This window comes from Silurus aristotelis (genome assembly GCF_946808225.1).
Source record: "Silurus aristotelis genome assembly, chromosome: 5".
Lineage (NCBI taxonomy): Eukaryota > Metazoa > Chordata > Actinopteri > Siluriformes > Siluridae > Silurus > Silurus aristotelis.
This window is the reverse complement of record NC_139578.1, coordinates 27,639,533-27,658,766: the sequence shown is the minus strand read 5'-3', so window position 1 is coordinate 27,658,766 and position 19,234 is coordinate 27,639,533. Positions and strand designations below refer to the sequence as shown.

At 39.5% G+C, this 19,234-nt stretch overlaps 1 protein-coding gene across 1 annotated transcript in view; it reads right to left on the bottom strand.

The window, feature by feature from the left end:
- Nucleotides 1–18,763, bottom strand: part of LOC310726859 (histamine H3 receptor) — a 44,110-nt gene extending 25,347 nt beyond the window's left edge. Inside the window, exons 1-2 of the mRNA XM_083542896.1 lie at nt 18,243–18,763; nt 2,251–2,417 (exon numbers count right to left, since the gene is read on the bottom strand). Coding sequence (XP_083399022.1) covers nt 2,251–2,417; nt 18,243–18,510 — 435 coding nt within the window. The 5' untranslated portion in view covers nt 18,511–18,763. The remainder of the gene's footprint in view (nt 1–2,250; nt 2,418–18,242) is intronic.
- Between the last annotated feature and the right edge of the window lie 471 nt (nt 18,764–19,234).

The following is a 19,234-nucleotide window of genomic DNA, read 5'->3' as shown; positions in this document are numbered from 1 at the left end:
GAGGGAAATACAGAGGGCAATCTTGGCTCGTTCGGAAGGAAACCGGGAAATGTTAACAGCCACATACTCGCCGATGCCTTGCAGAAATCCGGCCAATTCGTCTTTTTTCCCCGAGTACCGAGCCGGTAATCCCCTCGCGCTCTCTGAGGGGCGTGGCGCAGCCGCGCTCTCATGATCCGGCTTCTGTGGATCTGAACCGCGAGAAGCGGCACTGAGCTTCCGGAGGAAATCCAAAGCCGGGTTCAGCTGCCGATCCGTTGCGGTCGGAATCGCAGAATGGCGAATCCGCGTTCGGTATAGGTCGGTCGTTCTGTCAGGCTGCAGACGCGGAAGCCAATATAGTCCGATCATTGTCCTTTTATTTCAAAACACCGTACAACACAAAAACACTCATAAGCCATTGAAAATAACAAACAAAGACATCCGCTCGATACGCGTTGTCCGCTATGAGTTTGAATGTCCCAAGCATAATCTAATAATAAGAATTCGGATATACAGCCGGCGGCCGAGCAGCCACGCGATTGTCCAGCTTGACAATATAACGACCGACAGCCTGTGACTCAAGAACGTGAGTTTAAGTAGTCTGATCTTTCATGAGCCACAGCTGTCGGTAATCTTGGAAAGCAGCGTGACTGCTATCGAGGGGGCGTGGCAGGGTGAATCCCTGACAGCTACAAAGGGGGGCGTGGCAGGGTGAATCCCTGACAGTTATGTAAGTTTGGTATTTTATATTCAAAAATGTTTTGTCAGATTTCTCAAAGAGGTGGAAGGAGGTCATAATGATTTGAACCTTGTGTGACATTGTCAAAACATTTCTCTTGCTGTTTCTCCGCCACCCATGCATGCTCCTTCTGTGTTTTGTCAACTCCTAACCTCAGAATGCTTCCTGGTACGGTTTGCCTGAGTTCAAGGTGTTTACATGAAAGTTAGATGATGGGAATGATTGATTACGGGAGTAATTATTATTATATTACAAAACTTAGATGCAGAACCAATGTATATGATAAGTGTGATATCACGGATTCAGACGTCTGTCCAATGCTGATGTCATCCATTAATTAAACCACAAGGCAAATTAAAAGAATGTGGTAAACATACCCATTGGCTATTTTTGAACGTGAACCCAAACAGTGAATCCATTAGTAGGTTTTTAGAATACATCCCGAGCATGAACACAGAAAATAACAACTGACGCAAGCCTTGTCGTCGCCACTGGTGTTCGAAAGCCAAGGGATCAAAAGTGACTGTGTGCTGTAGGTGGGAGGGGCATACTTTCTTTCTCTCATGTCAATCACAGCAGCACCTACCAATCATGGGTGTCTGTGATGCAAAAAAGAAAAAAGCTAGCTAGTTCCTTTATGGATATATCTATACTAGTTGGGATAAATTTAACCACGCTCTGCGTTTACACTATCCTTTTCAATCATTTCCTGAAATTTACTTATCCACTGAAACAACTGAAAACTCTTACGTCCCTGTACTGCGCATCATTTCGTCTGGCATTAATTTACTTCCCGGCTCTTTTGAAATGACGTGGCAAAGACTAAATATCGGCCCCCATTTTCTCGGTCCACACTGCGATGCGAAAACATCGTTATTCAAATTGATCCACTTTAGAGAGGACGTTTTTCCGTTGACTAAAAAATGCCGTCTTGGTGTGGACCGAATGCCAAAACAGAAAGATAATGCGTTTTCGAATGAGAAAACATATAAGTGTGGACATGGCCTTAGTGTGCAACGGTTGACTGATGTTGTATGGTAGCTGTTGTAAAAAAGGTGCTTTAGATTTGTCACATTAACAGTGAAATTTCTTTTTCCTTTTTTTAGGATGTTAGGAAGCTGGGGGTCAGAGCGCATGTTCAGCCATGTTACAGCACCCCCTAGAGCTAAGGGTTACAGGCCCGATGAGAGAGAGAACTGGAAGGTGTCTATGAATGGTTAATTGGTGAAATGCCGAATCACGATTACTCATCTACAGTATGCATACCTTTGTTTGATCTTCAGGCAACCGAAACTGTCAAAAAACAACTTTTGAATGCACTGTTCTATAAAGTCATTTTTGGATAGTAATACTAATGTACTTCCCTGTCTGGGTTCATAATTTATAAAGTCATTCTCTGTACCAGAACTATGTGACACTCCTAATGTTAAACAGACACTTCTGCTTATACAGGTATGCGACCCCAATCTCACTCGTCGTGCAACCGGAAAAAAAGAATATAAAGAAATATGAAGTGTTAAGTGGCTCACCGCTCGGGTGACAGAGAGGAACCGGTCGTAGCTGATGAGGACGATGTTGAAGACGGAAGCGGTGCACAGGAGGTAGTCCATCACCAACCACAGCTTACACAGCCCTCGGCCCAGCATCCATTTGCCTGTCAAGATGTAGGGCAAATACACAGGAATACAAAAGGCCCCTGTGGAAAACAGCAAAACAAACTTCAGCACCAAAAACCAGGGGGCATCCATTTCCATCCAGGTTTCTGTCCAACTGAATACATACGTCTAGTTTAACTGCACTACCCTGTTTACCAAGACAAGAAATACTCAACGTGTGATTCCTGAAAGCTTTTGTAATTAATCAGTAAGAATAAAATGTAACATTGATGAGTAAACGGTCACCCAGTGCTTAATTAGAAATTTGTGCGCAGATAATATTCTATTAGTTTTCATCCAACTCACTTCAAACAGCCCTGAATTGCCGATAATTCACGTACCAAATTGGTTCTCTAATCATTCCTTATATCCACATATCAAGCTAAAAAAAGCATGTTTGTATACCACAAGCTAGTTAACCCCCAGGCATTGATTTCCAATCCTTGAAATCAGCTTTTTTTTTGTCGAACTTTGATTTGCCCTTATTTTACTGACATATTACTTTTACCACATACAGTACAGTCGTCCCTCGATTTATCGCGGTTCGAATCTCGTGGTCCCACTTTATTTTTCAATTTGGCACAAAACTATTTTGTTCGGCGAATGGTCCCGATTTATCGCGAAAAATCTTAACTTATAGTGAATTGTTTGATATTGAGTTTTATGTAAAAATGAGCTAATTTATTAATAAAAATAGAAATAATACTTATTAAATGAAGTCAATTGTTACATCAGTGCGGCATTCATATTATTCTGTATAACTGTTATGTTATAGTTTTGTGCCTTTTTTTTATTTTTTAAGTTTGAGCCTTGGTGTTTCTCCATTTATGGATTATCCTAATATAATATTTGTTGTCCACATGGCTATAATTATATGCTTACTATTCCCGAATAAACACCAGAAATGCACTAGATCAATCCTCAGGATTGAAAACTGAAGTATTGCACTGCCATATCTGGCACCATAGTTTATGCTTCGAATGCATGCGACCAAAAAGACACCTGTTTCGATAACTGAGAGATAAATGTCAATATCATACAGAGAATAGGAAATGACGATTGCATCATGGCATTCTTACATGAAGCACATTTAATAAATACTATTAAAGCAAACAGGATATGTGCATATTTATCTCATGCATGATAAACACCTCAGTGTGCACCACTAATGTAGAGAATCTAGAGAGCAGGTATGGTGCTGTGCTTAATCCTAGAGTGTCTGCATGCATACAAATGTTAAATTAGTTCATAAGGGCAATGTTTGCAATCCTAATTGATCTGAGCACACGTTACACTTTCCAAACATGCTGTTTAGCTTCAAACATCTATTTCTAGATCTTTTTTCATTCCCTAATCCGTTAATATGCAAATATTGTGGTTGGTCTTTTCTTCCGAAATACATTTCCTTGAGGTAAATCCAGATTAAGCATGAATTGGCAGATATGTTTAACAGACATATAAATAGGGGAAACTTAGTCATGCAAGCCTTTGAATTGGATTACATTTACAGTATCTCTTTCACTCAGAGTCTGGGAATAAATTAGTTCACTGAGCAAATGTATATATCAATACTGTGCAAAATGAAATGCTGTAATATAAGGATGCTTTCGAAAAGATGTATGAAATTGTTTATTTTGAGCAATTTACAAAATGCAATGTAAACAAACTGGAGAAATCGAAATGCTCTAGGTTTTTTTGGGATCAGATTCAGGTGGATATGCTAATGAGCATCAATTTCATATGAAGGTTGAAAAACATTAACTGAAACAGAAACAGCTGTGTAGGAGGCTTTAAACTGGGTGAGGACCAGCCAAACTCTGCTGCTAAGGTGAGGCTGTGGAAGACAGTTTTATGTCACACGTCATACACCATGGCGAGACCGAGCACAGCAAAAAGGCAGTTCTACTGAATCAGCAAAGTCTCTCCCAAGTAAAGAGTTCAAAGCAGACTAGGGTTTCAAGATGTGCTGTTCAAGCAGTAGTCAGCCAAGAAAATAAAATGCAGCAGAGGAAAGACACATTATGCTTCTTATCTTTAAGAACTGGCAGAAATCAGAGGGACCCAGGTATACTCATCTACTGTCTGGAGAAATCTGGACAGAAGTGGTCTTTGTGGAACAATTGTGGCCAAAAAGCCATACGTCCGACATTAAAACAACGCTAAGTGGAGCAACTATGCATGAAAACATATGGAATGAGGTCTAGAAAAATGGCAGCAGGTGGACTAATGAATCCAAATCTGAAATATTTGACTGTCGCAGGAGTTTATTTGCAGAAAGGCTGAGAGCGATACAATAATGAGTGCCTGCAAGCAAAAATAAACCATAATGGAGGTTCCTTACAAGTTTGATTTCTGCATTTCTGCAAATAGATAGGAAATTTGGTCACCAAATGTTTTCTGCAGCCCAAAACCCAAAACATGCAGCCAATATCCTTAAGAATTATCTTCAGCATAGAGAAGAACAAAGAGTCCCCCTACTGAGCCCTGAGCTTAACATCATCAAGTCTGTCTGGGATTGCAAAGAAAGGAAGGATTTGAGAAGATATGTGGGCAGTTCTCCTAAAGGTTTGGAACAACTTACCTGCCTAGTTCCTTCAAATACTGTCTGCAAGTGTACCTAGAATAATTAATGCTGTATTGCAGGTGAACAATAGTCACACTGAATTTTGATTTGATATGGAGTTCTCATCTGTTCATCCACTTTACATTTGGTTCACTTAGTCGTCAGTTACTACCGTTTTTGACGTTTTGTCATGCCAACATCCCCCAAATCCAAGTGACGCTTTTCTGCTTAGCATTGTTGAAACAGTGATTGAGTTATTCTATCCTTTTTTAGCAACTTTCAATCTGCTAGTTGCTAATTTCCTCTTCTACTTTCAAGCCATTACAGGACTTTAGGACATTTTACTACTACCAAAGTTTATTAATGACATTTAAAATTCAGGGGAAGAAAATCATTTCAATGTTCAATGAAAACATTTTTGGGCTACTTACAAATGCTGTTATCCTCCATTCACCATTTCTTAGTGATGCATTTTTGTTCACCATTGTTGTAGTGAGTGATCATCTGATTCCTTACTAAATCCTTCCTGGTAATTTATCCACTTTCCTCTAATCTATTTAATCAACAGAAACATTTTCAACTGCAGAAATATTTCTAACTTGATGTATTTTGTTTCACATCATTATCTATAAACTCTATAAACACTTATGTGAGAGAATCCCAGGAGATCAGCAGATTTTGAAATACTCAAATCTGACACCAATCCACATTCGGGTTACAAAGCTCACATGTTTTTTCAAATTCTGATGATATTACATTTGCATGTAATATCAAACACATTAATTTCAGTCACGATAATTAAATACAAAAAATGAAAAAATCATGACCTTACCCCTGAACCCCCAAACATAAACTTTAACCTCATCCATCTGTTCAAAACCTGTGCCGGTCCAGACCACCTTTTTTTGCCGATTTAAATTATTCATGGACGCATGTATATTATTACATGACTTGTAAGAAAAAATGAATAAACGTTCATTAAAATAAACGTACATTAAAAATGTTCAGGACATTTAAATGTTTCTCATTAATATGAGGAAGCTGTGCTTTTCTTTAAAATGGGGAAAACGAAAAAGACTGGTGAGAGAATGGCTGGTTAGGGTTTCTTTGTCTCTAAAGTTGACTCATTTACAACATTAAATGGATAAAAGCTGTAAAATCTTTTTCTTCTTCTTTCGACTTCTCCCATTAGGGGTCTCCACTGTGGATCATCAGTCTCCATACCCCTCTGTCCTCTACATCTGCCTCTTTCCCACCAACTACCTGCATGTCTTCCCTTATCACATCCATAAACCTCCTCCTTGGCCTTCCTCTTTTCCTCCTTCCTGGTGGCTCCATTCTCAGCATTCTTCTACCAGTATAACTGATGTCCCTCCTCTATTGTTCATGAACAAAAAAAAAACAGTTTTAGTTTTGCAGTTTGGGTTATTGCAAGCGAATCACCATCCATCGTTGATTAATATACTCTAAACATGAGCACAAGAGTTTTGTATATTACATTCCACGTCCACGAAATTGGAGGACATTGGTGATTTAAGCCACCAAGTCACATGTTCCCAAGGTCAAAAGTATTAGCCCTAAGCCACTTTACAGTGAGAACTGTAGCTTCTTGTAGTATAAAATCCATGCTGCTGATGCTCTTGCTTTAACCAATCAGGTTGCTGTCCACCAGGGCCATCTAGCAGGCGTACAATAATGTCTTTTAATTAGATGGTCATAGAGTGCACTAGTCAGACTTCGCAAACGGCTTTTCAAGCAAACTGCACAACATATTCATGTGGATTTAATTGTTTTCAAAACATCTCTGATTAAAATTTTTATACTTTAGCATTTTCTTTCCCATAAAATTGTTGTACAAAAACACACAACTTGTCATCCTTTCAAATCCCCAGGAAAACCGTGATGCACGGAAAAAATGCAAACATACACCTGTACTGATAAAGTTGCCAATTTTTGAGTCATCGAGAGTACTTCCTGAGAGTATTTCCTGTACGGCAAAACAAGCAACTTTAGTACCAAAATGGGTTTATTACAACACACTTGCAGCTATAAATGACATATTGAAGAATGTTGTTAGGCATGCCAGTTCTGCTTGTGTAACCCAAACTGGTCTGTTTTACATTTTAATCACCCCCACCCTACCCCCACAAACCTCCCGTCGCTCAATATCGCTGTGCTTTTAAGAAACTTAGATATTTAATTTGAGCCTGTTTAGAATGAATGCCCTTTAGCAGTTAAAGGTCAAACTGTCTGAGGTTACATAGAGTCTTCATCAGTCTTCATATTGTCTGCCTGCAGGAAACAGCACATTGTTCAATTTACTCTCACTGAGCACTTTATTAGAAAGACCAGCACACCGAGCCGTTCAAGCATTTATCTAATCAGACAATAATGTGGCATCAGTGCAGTGTATAAAATGATAATAATAATGATACAGATCAGCAGCTTCAGCTAATGTTTACATCAACCATTGATATGAAATAAATAAAAAAAAAAATTATATATATATATATATATATATATATATATATATATATATATATATATATATATATATATATATATATATAATTTTTCATATATCATAAAGCAAAAGTTGTCTCAAACAGGTTATAGGAACTTGACAATAGGTTCGACGTCCTCCCTTGGTCTCCCCAGTTACTGGGTCTGAATCCACTTGGGATGTGGTTGCACGAGAGAGTCACAAAAAAAATCTACAGGATTTACGTCAACGCCTCAAATCAGCATGGAGCAGAATCGCAAAGGAATGTCTCTACAAGATTGTAAAATCCATGCCATAAAAAATTAAGTGAGTTTTGTGAGTAAAATAAGGCCTCCCATCCAGTATTAGTACAGTGTTCTTAACAAAGTGCAGATCTCCATTTAGTTATACATTTTATGATGTAATGATGATTAAACAAAGGCGAATTATTTTGTATTGTACAGAATTCTGGATTCTGATTGGTCTGAATGAGGCACATCACTCCACCTGGATGAATAGCAAAGTGGGAGACTATTAATGTGTTCTATGTTGTTCATCATTCCAGTAGTAACAACAAATTCACACTAAGCTTAGCTAATGATAAACATCTCGTATGGAAACTGCAATACATGAAATGCACTTCAACAATGAAAAGACTTTGCTGTGGCAATGAAAGCTGAGGTGATACAAACAAAACAGCATTAAAATGATTGAAAGCTGACCAAAGTTACACTGTATGGACTGTTTGTGGACACCTTAGCATAATATTGGTATGTGCTTTTTAAACATCCAAATCAATATACGGTAGATTACGCATGTTAGCTTGATTTCTTTTTAGACTTTTCCGATTCCGACAGCACAGAAAACAATTCCTGGTTTGAGGTAAAATTTATCTATAATCTCCCACTATTTTTTTTTTAACCAGACGCCGTGGCTGACATCAAAGTATCGTGTCTCATTCAGAGGTCTCAAAAAAAATGAAAGACTTCTCGACATACTGTTAATGGAATACAATTACCGCTACGTATATATTTGATTTCTCACATGTTGGACGTGAGTCTGGTGTATATTAGGCGTACATGCACAAGAAGCAGAGCTGCCCAGTTCTAAACACTCCTCCTGTGTCTACAAACAGGTCTGTTTATCTCACACTACACCCTGTGATGTTGCTTATCTCGTCTTGTGCTGCTTTTGGAAGTCTTGATATTTGCTTTGGGAAGTCTTGATATTCAGTGCAACGCTGCCAGAGATGATAAAGCATGTCCTTTAGAGGTTACAGATGTAGGAATTCAAATATCTCTTCATAAACTATCAAACTTTTGGACCGCTCCAAGCGGCAGCCCTGACTGAGCTGACAACACATCCTTTATTCAGTTTTCTAAAAGAGTTAGCGATGTCAATTTACTGCATTCTTCCTCAAGGGGTTTGAGTCAACATCCACCAGGTCTTCAGTGTCGAATGGACTCCATTAATTCACGCCAATCCTGGATTCGAAATTGGAAAGTGTCAAAGTTACTCACCGTAAAAAAAAAGTTAAATCACTTCCCGGTGTGAAAAAGGGACATTTTTCATTACAATAAAAACTATATGACGAAAAAACCTACCACCTAAAGCCCTTTTTCACAGTCAAGGATTAAATAAAACGAGACGTTCTTTTCCTGTTCTGTCTCCAGGAAAATGCAGCTCTACCTCTGCCATGTTAATCTGCATTCTATGTGACTTTTAGGACATGCCTCGATCTCCGTAGTGTTGTGATACGTCATATTCATGTAGCAGCAGTGGTGCTGAGAGAACAGTTCAGCGAGAAGAAAGCATTTACATTAAAATTATTGGTCACTTTCTAAATAATGAAAGCACAGTGCACTAATAATTATACTATACATAAACACATTTATTTTTACAATGGTACGTCTATAGAAAAAGCTGCATCCCAATACAAATGGCATCTTGTATCCGATGGAGGGCTACTTAAGTAACTTGATGTAATTCGATTACAAACATTTTTTTTGGCAATTTAACTAAACACGCCGCACTGTGTTTCCCACAGACCATTATTACCGACGCACCGCCCACTAAACTCTGGAGCGCTCTGGACACAGGAGAATGAAAAAATGGAGGGATGGCGAGAAAACAGAGCGAGGCGAGGAGAAGATTAAGTCCAAAGAAAATGCCAGAAAGTGAAAATTTGGGATAATTCAAACAAAAACACGGTTAAGTCATTTTAAATAATTTTTTATATTTAAATTTATATACAGCACGTTTTAAAAGCAGAGGTGGGAAGTAACGGAGTACAAATACTTCGTTACTGTACTTAAGTAGATTTTTTTGGTATCAGTACTTGTACAATCCGCTGGTGTATAAAGTCCTGACTCTCACTCACCACTAATTTACGAAGCTAAGAATGAGCAGGGTAGAAGGCAGTGAAAAGTTTGGGGTTAACGTGGATGAGACAGAGGGAGTCAGTGATGTAAACATGACTGAGATCAGACACATTTATGATCATCATCATATTTTCTCTGCTTGTGTTCTATATGTGGATCTCGAGCCTGGATACATTCATTAGGTAACAACATTTTTAATTCATTTTGTATTAATATATATATTTGGCTGTCAAAATTCAAAATAAACGGCACTAAACTGTATTAACACGCTATCAATTCAGCGCGCATTTCTGTTTCTACCAAATTTATAAAAAAATATAAATAAATAAATATAAAAGAGGCGAAATTAAAACCTCCAGCAAAACATACACTTATTCACGATGTCCCTTCTTTACTTAGACATAAAATAAATAAATAAACTTCACCGAAAAATAATTTTAACCAGTAAACTTTTGCGCCGTCTCATATCAAACACCAAATCCGCCATGTTTTACACAATTAACCCTCTGGGTGGCGTTTTGTGGGTTTTTCCCTCATAATGTCGAAACAAACTTAAATTACTGTCTTTATTGATCGTACAGATAAAAACAATACATCATTCAAATCTGTAAAATGTCTATGATATATATATATATATATATATATATATATATATATATATATAAAAGCTTCTTGACTTGACTCGAAGAGGTGCACTTTCTTCGGTATCACCTCATTAACTGTCCGTGTGGAAACATAGCAAAGGCTCTTAATGATGTCCACACGTCTCTGCACTGTTATAGCCTTTATATATAATCACTGTGCATATGCTTACATATGTATCACATGCTGTACATATGATACATGTTTATCTGCACTATTTGCACGATTGCTACTTTTTGCACTTCTGGTAGATGCCAAACTGCATTTTGTTGCTGCGTACCTGTACAATAAAGTTCAATCAATCAATCAATCAATCAATCAATCAATCAATCAATCAGTCTGTCTGTCTGTCTGTCTGTCTGTCTGTCTGTCTGTCTGTCTGTCTGTCTGTCTGTCTAATATTAATATGATGTGAGGTCCAGTTAACAGCTAAAACAGGTAGAAGTAATAACTACTTTTTACTTAAGTACATGTCAGAGCCAAGACTTCTTTACTTTCACTTAAGTAAAAAGGTATAATCAGTACTTCAACTTTTACCCGAGTATTTTAAAACATGAGTATCTGTACTTCTACTTAAGTAATGGATGTGTGTACTTTTGCCACCTCTGTTTAAAAGTCCCTCCGCAGTGTATTTAGTTTGTGGAAAATTTCAAGCAGCTTTTCCGGAGACAAGAAAAACCTAATCTCGATACTGTGCGAGATTTAATAAATAAATACATGAGTGAGAATAATTATGAGTTTCATTGAACCAATAGTTTCCTATAACTTACTCTACGTGGCCACTGCGAAGGCGACTTTTTGAAACGTCTTATCCGATTTTACGGCTTACTAAAATAATCGATAGCAGCAGCTCTACTCCGATGCACAATTTAAAATCGCAGCATTACATCGTTAACTTTTATACCGATGCGAAACAGTGAATCTTACCATCCCTTCAGAAAGTATTCGGACCCCCCTTCGATTTCCTCAATGTTTTGTTGCACCTTGATACTGCAATTGTTCGAATTCTTTATTTCTCTCATTAATCTATACTCAGTACCCCGTAATGACAAAGTGACTGTTGCAGAGATGTTTCTACTCATTGATTAAAGTCCACATGTGGAACTTTATTGAGGGCACACACACCTCTCTATAGAAGGCTCAGAGCAAAAACCAAGGCGTTCAACATCATCTCCTTTTTCTATCTTACCCATGTCATTCTTACCCAGGAACCAAAAATCGCAATACTGAAGACTTCCAATTGGTTGGACATCCCTTTGTTTGAACTGACACTAGAGAATCCATCCATAATTGAAAATTTGTATTATTTGTGGTACATTGCCATAAAAGTCCCTAATAATGTATAAGAATGAGCATATAAATATAAAACCTGTGATCTGAACTATTAGAGGTTCTGCTATGAGCGGTATTTACAACTGAAAGAGAACTCTTTCAGCATGATAATGTGCTCTGCCACAGTGTAAATATTCATCTAGGATAGTTTGTGGTACATGGAAAAAAAATAGGTTTGAAGTTGCTGATTTGGCCTCTATATTTCCCAAATCTAAACCCGATCAAGCATCGGTACAAGGATGTGCTGAACAACCAAGTCTGCTACATTTCGGCTATACCTCATAAAAACCTTCAGAGGTCTTAAAAGCCCATGCCTTGATGGGTCACAGCTGGTTTGGCAGCTCAAGAGGGAACTATACAATTTCAGGAAGCTGGATTTAATACTATGGCTGATGGTTTTGTGTATGCCTTGTGAATGTATTCTAATCAGCATTACTAGACAGTGTCAGACAAATGTCACAAGAATTCGGAAATGCTGATGTTTACTATTAGGCCGTTTATGCGTGGGAACGTGTTTATGCCATAGTCTGCGGCTGCTGCATTTTCGTTGATGAGGTGCCGGAAATCACTCAATCTCGACAATACCAGAATAATCGAGAATGATAACTGGGGCGAATGACACTACGACACAGCATGACACATCACAGACGAACTTTCGGTGCTTTAGAGGCATTTAATGAGCCTGTCTAGGCACAACATGCGCTCATGCATACATTTACAAACATGTTTTTCTTCTTTTGTTTTAGTTCAGATCTGGTCACAACTTCCTCCGAAAACGATATCAGACTTTAAGGTAGTAATCAAATACACAGAAAATAGTCCTTGTGGGACGGAATTGAGCTCTTTGGAATTGCATCTGTCCATATTAATTACAAAAAACGTCCAAAAGATGAATCTTTCATCCACAGATTTATTGCTGGAAGCCTGACGCTCCTTATATATCATTCTGGTGGTGAGAGGAGGCTGCTCTTCTTGGTTTGCTCGTGAGGTCCGGCACATTCCAAACATTACGTCCATCCACGGTTCCAAAGCAAACACTATCTGGGTGTTTTGCTAAGCTCGAGCGGCTTTCTCAATCACATGCCCGGAGACTCCATACAATACAAACTGTTCTAACACAACAGATTCGCTCAGTAGGTTAATATTTAAGCCCTTTACAACACTTAAATGCATACATCGGTCACTATATGTGACTACGGTCCTCATTTGCACATTACCTTGTGTAGTTTTTTCCGGGTTAGGGTCCTGCTTTAAGTTTTAGATCATGTCTTTGATCATCACTTTTATGCTCAAACAAAATAAAACTGTCAACATTAAAAATGCTTGTGCATTTGCAGGACATGCTGCATTACAAATCAAAGAGGTAAAATATCCCAATATGGCAACATTATTAAGATAAAGTTCACCACAGTGCTGTCGGGTTCTTGACTTGTGATGGTTAGTGGGCTAGAAGTCTCTGCAACTGGTCTATATTAAATTGCTTGTTGTAAATAAACCAATCTAAGTCACGCTGGATAAGATGTGTAAATGCTGAAATTAAAGCTCCATTGAAGAAACAATAGCTTGTCTGGATATCAATATGTATAACTTTCTTTCTTTCGGCTTCTCCCATTAGGGGTCGCCACAGCGGATCATCCGTATTCGTGATCCGCATGTTCGATTAGGCACATGTTTTTACGCTGGATGCCCTTCCTAACACAACCCTCCCTATTTATCCGGGCTTGGGACCGGCACTAAGAGTGCACTGGCTTGTGCAACCCTAACGGCTGGGCTGGGTTCCCTGACCGGGGATCGAACCCAGGCCGCGGTGGTGAGAGCACCGAATCCTCACCACTAGACCACCAGGGAAGCAAAACATGTATAACAATAGCCTTAAATGGTCAGCAATTCATTTCTATGCAGACTGTATGAATAGAGTATGAATGGCCACCTGAGTTTAGCAGGTGGCTCTCAAACAGGGAGAGGGAGAAAAGGATCAGACAGAGTATCAGATAAATGTTTGTAGGAATCTCATTTGTCATAAAAGTCTTCATAATATTTAAAATATAAACTCATGAGACATGTGGCTTTTAACCAAGTACTTTTCTGGATTGCTCCGGGACTGATTTCATGTATTTATATATGAAACAAAAATAATGTCCAATGCAGGAAATGTATATCCATGGCACTTCATCATCTATAACTTAATATCATTTGGAGCAATAACAACTTTTAATGATTGACATCAAAGCTCAAAGTGTCTTCCAAAGATATAAAATTGGAGCCCTACAGCATACAAAGAACTTCTATACTGTTGTGTGTGTTCTTCCAGTTGGATATGATGATCATATACTGTAGTAAATCATTATTAAAGAAAGACACACCCAAAACTATGGAATGGTCAATGTTATTATCCATTCAGACTCTTATTTACATTGAGAATATACAATTTCTAACTAATGAATCCACCATTATAAGGTTTTCCGTTATCAGAGAGCCAGAGGTGATGGTGGTGATGGAAAAACCCCTTGAGATAATATCTTTAAATCCTTGACTCTTAACTCAAAAGGGATCCTCGCCTGTAACACCGATTATGCATAACTGCGTAACAAGGAAATTCCATCTAGTTCCATCCTGAAGTTCAATTCGGTTGAAGTTTATCACCTGCTGACTGATGTGGACTTGAGCACCAAACTGTTCATGGCAATCGCAGTCCTAAATCAATGTAGCAAACTGTATATATTAATCATTGCCCAAATCCATCTTCATGGTTCTTGAGCTTAACCTTCCACAGTAACCTCGTAGATCTTCAAGCTGTTCATGTGGAACCGTCGTCAACTGCGGCGAGTGGTCTCCAATTAAAGTAGAACATTATGCAGATGTAGGGTGTCAGGATTAATCAGGCAGGTCCGGGAAGTAGAAATGAACAGGATGACTGGTACCTCACGTTCAATAAAAGCAATCAACACTGTATGAAGAAACATGCACACAGTGCTGCATTTTGTATGGAATGTATGTTGCTACTTCAACATCCTCAGTATGAGTTTCTAAATAATCCAGCTGGATGGAAATAAACACTGTATGCATCCATACACCTCTCTTGGGCTGCAAGTTACGCAATAAAAAAAAGATTGTTGTGCTGTTTTATTTATTGCATTTCGCATGCTTTCTGTTACAAGTGATGTACACGCAAGCGTGATTATTCACACGGGTTTGTCGTGGTTTGTACACAACCGGCTTTGAATCCGCCCCGTTCACTGACGCACTAAAACATAGGACTGTAATTAAGAGAATGGAGGAATTGCAGAATGACGCACACTGTGCAGTTCGACACGTTTGCTCAATCGCCCTGTCTCTGATGACGCATTGTTCTGTTTTTTTTTTTTCCACCTCTTAACAAATTATTTGGTCTTTCAACTTTTATATTTATATTATTATTATTATTATTATTATTATTATTATTATTATTATTATTATTATTATTATAATACTGAACTGTTCATGCATTTACATTTATGGCATTTGGTTGGATCCATTATACACAGTGACTTATCTCATTCATACTTCTGAATCAGATTTTTGTGGCTGAGATTTGAACTCACCACCTTCAGATCCAAAATCCAATGTCTTTACCACTTAGCAACCCTCTTCTCCTATCTCTTTAATACATCTGAGCAACTATTGGGTTGAGGGCCTTCTTTAGGGGCCCAGTAATTGCGGCATGGTGTGGCTGGGATTTGAACTCACAACCTTCAGATCCAAAATCCAATGTCTTTACCACTTAGCTACCAACACCCCATATCTCATAAATACATCTGAGCATGCTATTGGGTTGAGGGCCTTCTTTAGGGGCCCAGTAGTTGCAGCATGGTGTGGCTGGGATTTGAACTCACAACCTTCAGCTCCAAAATGTAATGTCTTTACCACTTAGCTACCAACACCCAATATCTCATAAAGGTTGATGTCCTTGTTTAGGGGCCCAACAGTGGCAGCATGGTGTGGCTGGGATTTGAACTTACGACCTTCGGCTTCATAATTCAATGTCTTTACCACCTCTCCCTATCTCATTTATACATCTACGCATGCTATTGGGTTGAGGGCCTTCTTTAGGAGCCCAGTACTGGCAGCATGGTGTGGCTGGGATTTGAACTTACAACCTTCAGATCCAAACTCCAATGTTTTACCCGCTTGGCTACCACCTCCCCCTATGCAGCACTGAAATCCTTAAGCATGGTACGACCTCGGTTGTGCTGCGTAACCATCGAGTCCTGTCTTATTATTAACTTTTTTTCCCTCTGCGTATTCTTCAGTAACTGCTACCAATTATTTAGTAACTATAGTGTCACTTAGGAAAGGTGTAAAATCAGTGGTGTTGCCAGAAATTTACTTCAGGAGATGACAAGAGAAAAGTTTATGGACACCTGACTATATGATTGGTATGTCCTTTTCTGAACATCCCATTATACATTTAGTGTCTATTTGCTTTTATAGTAACCTCCACTCTTCTGGGAAGATGTTCAAATAGAATTTGTGAAGATTTGTGCTCACAAGGGTGTTAGTCAAGTCAGGTACTGATGCAGGTGAGGTGAGGAGGCCTGGGGTGCAGTCAATGTTCACATTGTCATCATTCAGTTCAGCTGCTCTGGACACAGAAGACACTGCTGGAACAGGTTTGGGTCTCCTAGTTCAAGTGAAGGGAAATTTCATGCTACAGCATCCAAAGACATCATATACAAGTGTGTGCCTTCAACTTTGAGATCCACTGTAGCTTTACCTTTCTCTTTACCAGGTCACTCAACATTATAATGATTACTCAACACTGTAACTGTTCACACTCGAGTGTTTACTGTAGCATTAATCAAACACTAGAATAGGTGATTCAACACGTCGAGCATTAATTCAGTACTAAACCTGTGGTTTTTAATGGTTGCTTTGGAATTTCTTGGAAAGTTAAAGGTTCATACTTTAACAAAAGATTCAGCTCGGAGCCTCTCATGATCACAGGTGCAATTAACTTTCTGTCACTCTAAATAATGTGAATAAAATATGTGAATATATACTTAAGAAATCTTTTTTTATAAGTTTAAGGGGTGAATTCAACATTTCATTGGTGTGTGTGTGTGTGTGTGTGTGTGTGTGTGTGTGTGTGTGTGTGTGTGTGTGTGTGTGTGTGTGTTTAAAGAGGAATACAACATTTATGGAGCTTATATGTACACTGATAGAGTTAATGCAAGACTGTGTGTGTGTGTGTGTGTGTGTGTGTGTGTGTGTGTGTGTGTGTGTGTGTGTGTGTGAGTGTGTGTGTTTGTGTGTATGTGTGTTTAAGGAGGAATATAACATTTATGGAGCTTATATGTACACTGACAGAGTTAATGCAAGACTGTGTGTGTGTGTGTGTGTGTGTGTGTGTGTGTGTGTGTGTGTGTGTGTGTGTGTGTGTGTGTGTTTAAGGAGGAATACAACATTTATGGAGCTTATATGTACACTGATACAGTTAATGCAAGACTTTGGGTTTGTTTGTGTGTGTGTGTGTGTGTGTGTGTGTGTGTGTGTGTGTGTGTGTGTGTGTGTGTGTGTGTGTGTTTAAGGAGGAATACAACGTTTATGAAGCTTATATGTACAGTGATAGAGTTAATGCAAGACTGTGTGTGTGTGTGTGTGTGTGTGTGTGTGTGTGTGTGTGTGTGTGTGTGTGTGTGTGTGTGTGTGTGTGTGTGTGTGTTTAAGGAGGAATACAACATTTATGGAGCTTATATGTACACTGACAGAGTTAATGCAAGACTGTGTGTTTGTGTGTGTGTGTGTGTGTGTGTGTGTGTGTGTGTGTGTGTGTGTGTGTGTGTGTGTGTGTGTGTGTGTGTGTGTGTGTGTTTGTTTGTTTGTTTGTTTAAGGAGGAATACAACATTTGTGGAGCTTATATGTACACTGACAGAGTTAATGCTAGACTGTGTGTGTGCGTGCGTGTGTGTGTGTGTGTGTGTGTGTGTGTGTGTGTGTGTGTGTGTGTGTGTTTAAGGAGGAATACAACATTTATGGAGCTTATATGTACACTGATACAGTTAATGCAAGACTTTGGGTTTGTTTGTGTGTGTGTGTGTGTGTGTGTGTGTGTGTGTGTGTGTGTGTGTGTGTGTGTGTGTGTGTGTGTGTGTGTGTATGTGTGTGTTTAAGGAGGAATACAACGTTTATGGAGCTTATATGTACAGTGATAGAGTTAATGCAAGACTGTGTGTGTGTGTGTGTGTGTGTGTGTGTGTGTGTGTGTGTGTGTGTGTGTGTGTGTGTGTGTGTGTGTGTGTGTGTGTGTGTTTGTTTGTTTGTTTGTTTAAGGAGGAATACAACATTTGTGGAGCTTATATGTACACTGACAGAGTTAATGCAAGACTGTGTGTGTGTGTGTGCGTGCGTGCGTCCTGGATATTAAGTGAGCAGCACTGTTGGGGTAACTTATTCCAGTAACCCTGTAAAAGAACAGATCACTCTTACCCACGAGGAAGTCTGAGATGGCCAGGTTCAGGAGGAAGTAGTTGCTCTGCCTCCTCAGGCTCCGGTCGGTTTTGAAGGCGAGAATCACGAGCGCGTTTCCCAGCACGATCACGCCGATCAGCAGCAGCATGACGGCGGCCAGCAGCACCAGCACCGGCGGCCCGAATCCCGCCTCCGTGCCCATGTGAGCCGTGGCGTTGGAGCCGAGCTCCATGCGCTCCCGGGACGCGTTGCGCTCCAGCATGACGGCGCCCATGCGCGCGCGCATACGGACTCCGGTGCACGCACGCACGCGCGCGCGCGTAATGCCGCCTACCAAACGACTGCTTTTTAGCTGCGCTCGCGTCCGAACTGCATCTCCAACCGGATCCCGAGCCAAACCCGGAGGTAACCGTGAGGAAATTACGATTCACTGTATCACAGCGGATCTCCAGACCTCGCGCGGAACGGCGTGTGCGCACGAGTTGCACGCGAACTTCGCGTTTGCGCCAAGTTCACGCCCCTCGGCGTGCCAATCATCTGAGGATTTCCCCATCTCTCTCTCTCTCTCACACACACACACACACACACACACACACACACAGAGTCTTGCATTAACTCTGTCAGTGTACATATAAGCTCCATAAATGTTGTATTCCTCCTCACACACACACACACACATACACACACACACACAGCAATTATCTACACATTATACTGAAAATGGCTTTATATTTAAGTGCACTATTCACCCACTAGCCACTTTATTACCAATACACATGTACCTTTGGACCAACCAGCCAATGATGTAGCAGCAGTAGCAATGCACAATACCATGCATATGCTGATGAATAGTATCTCAGTAACTTTTACATGGTTTCTGGTGTCAGACGGGCCAATTCTGGTATATCAGAACCCAACTGGGACACGACAGTCTCTAAATCTTATACAGAATAGTGCAAATTCTCCTCCATCAGCATTAGATTTAATAGTGAAAAACACCAAAAAAACCC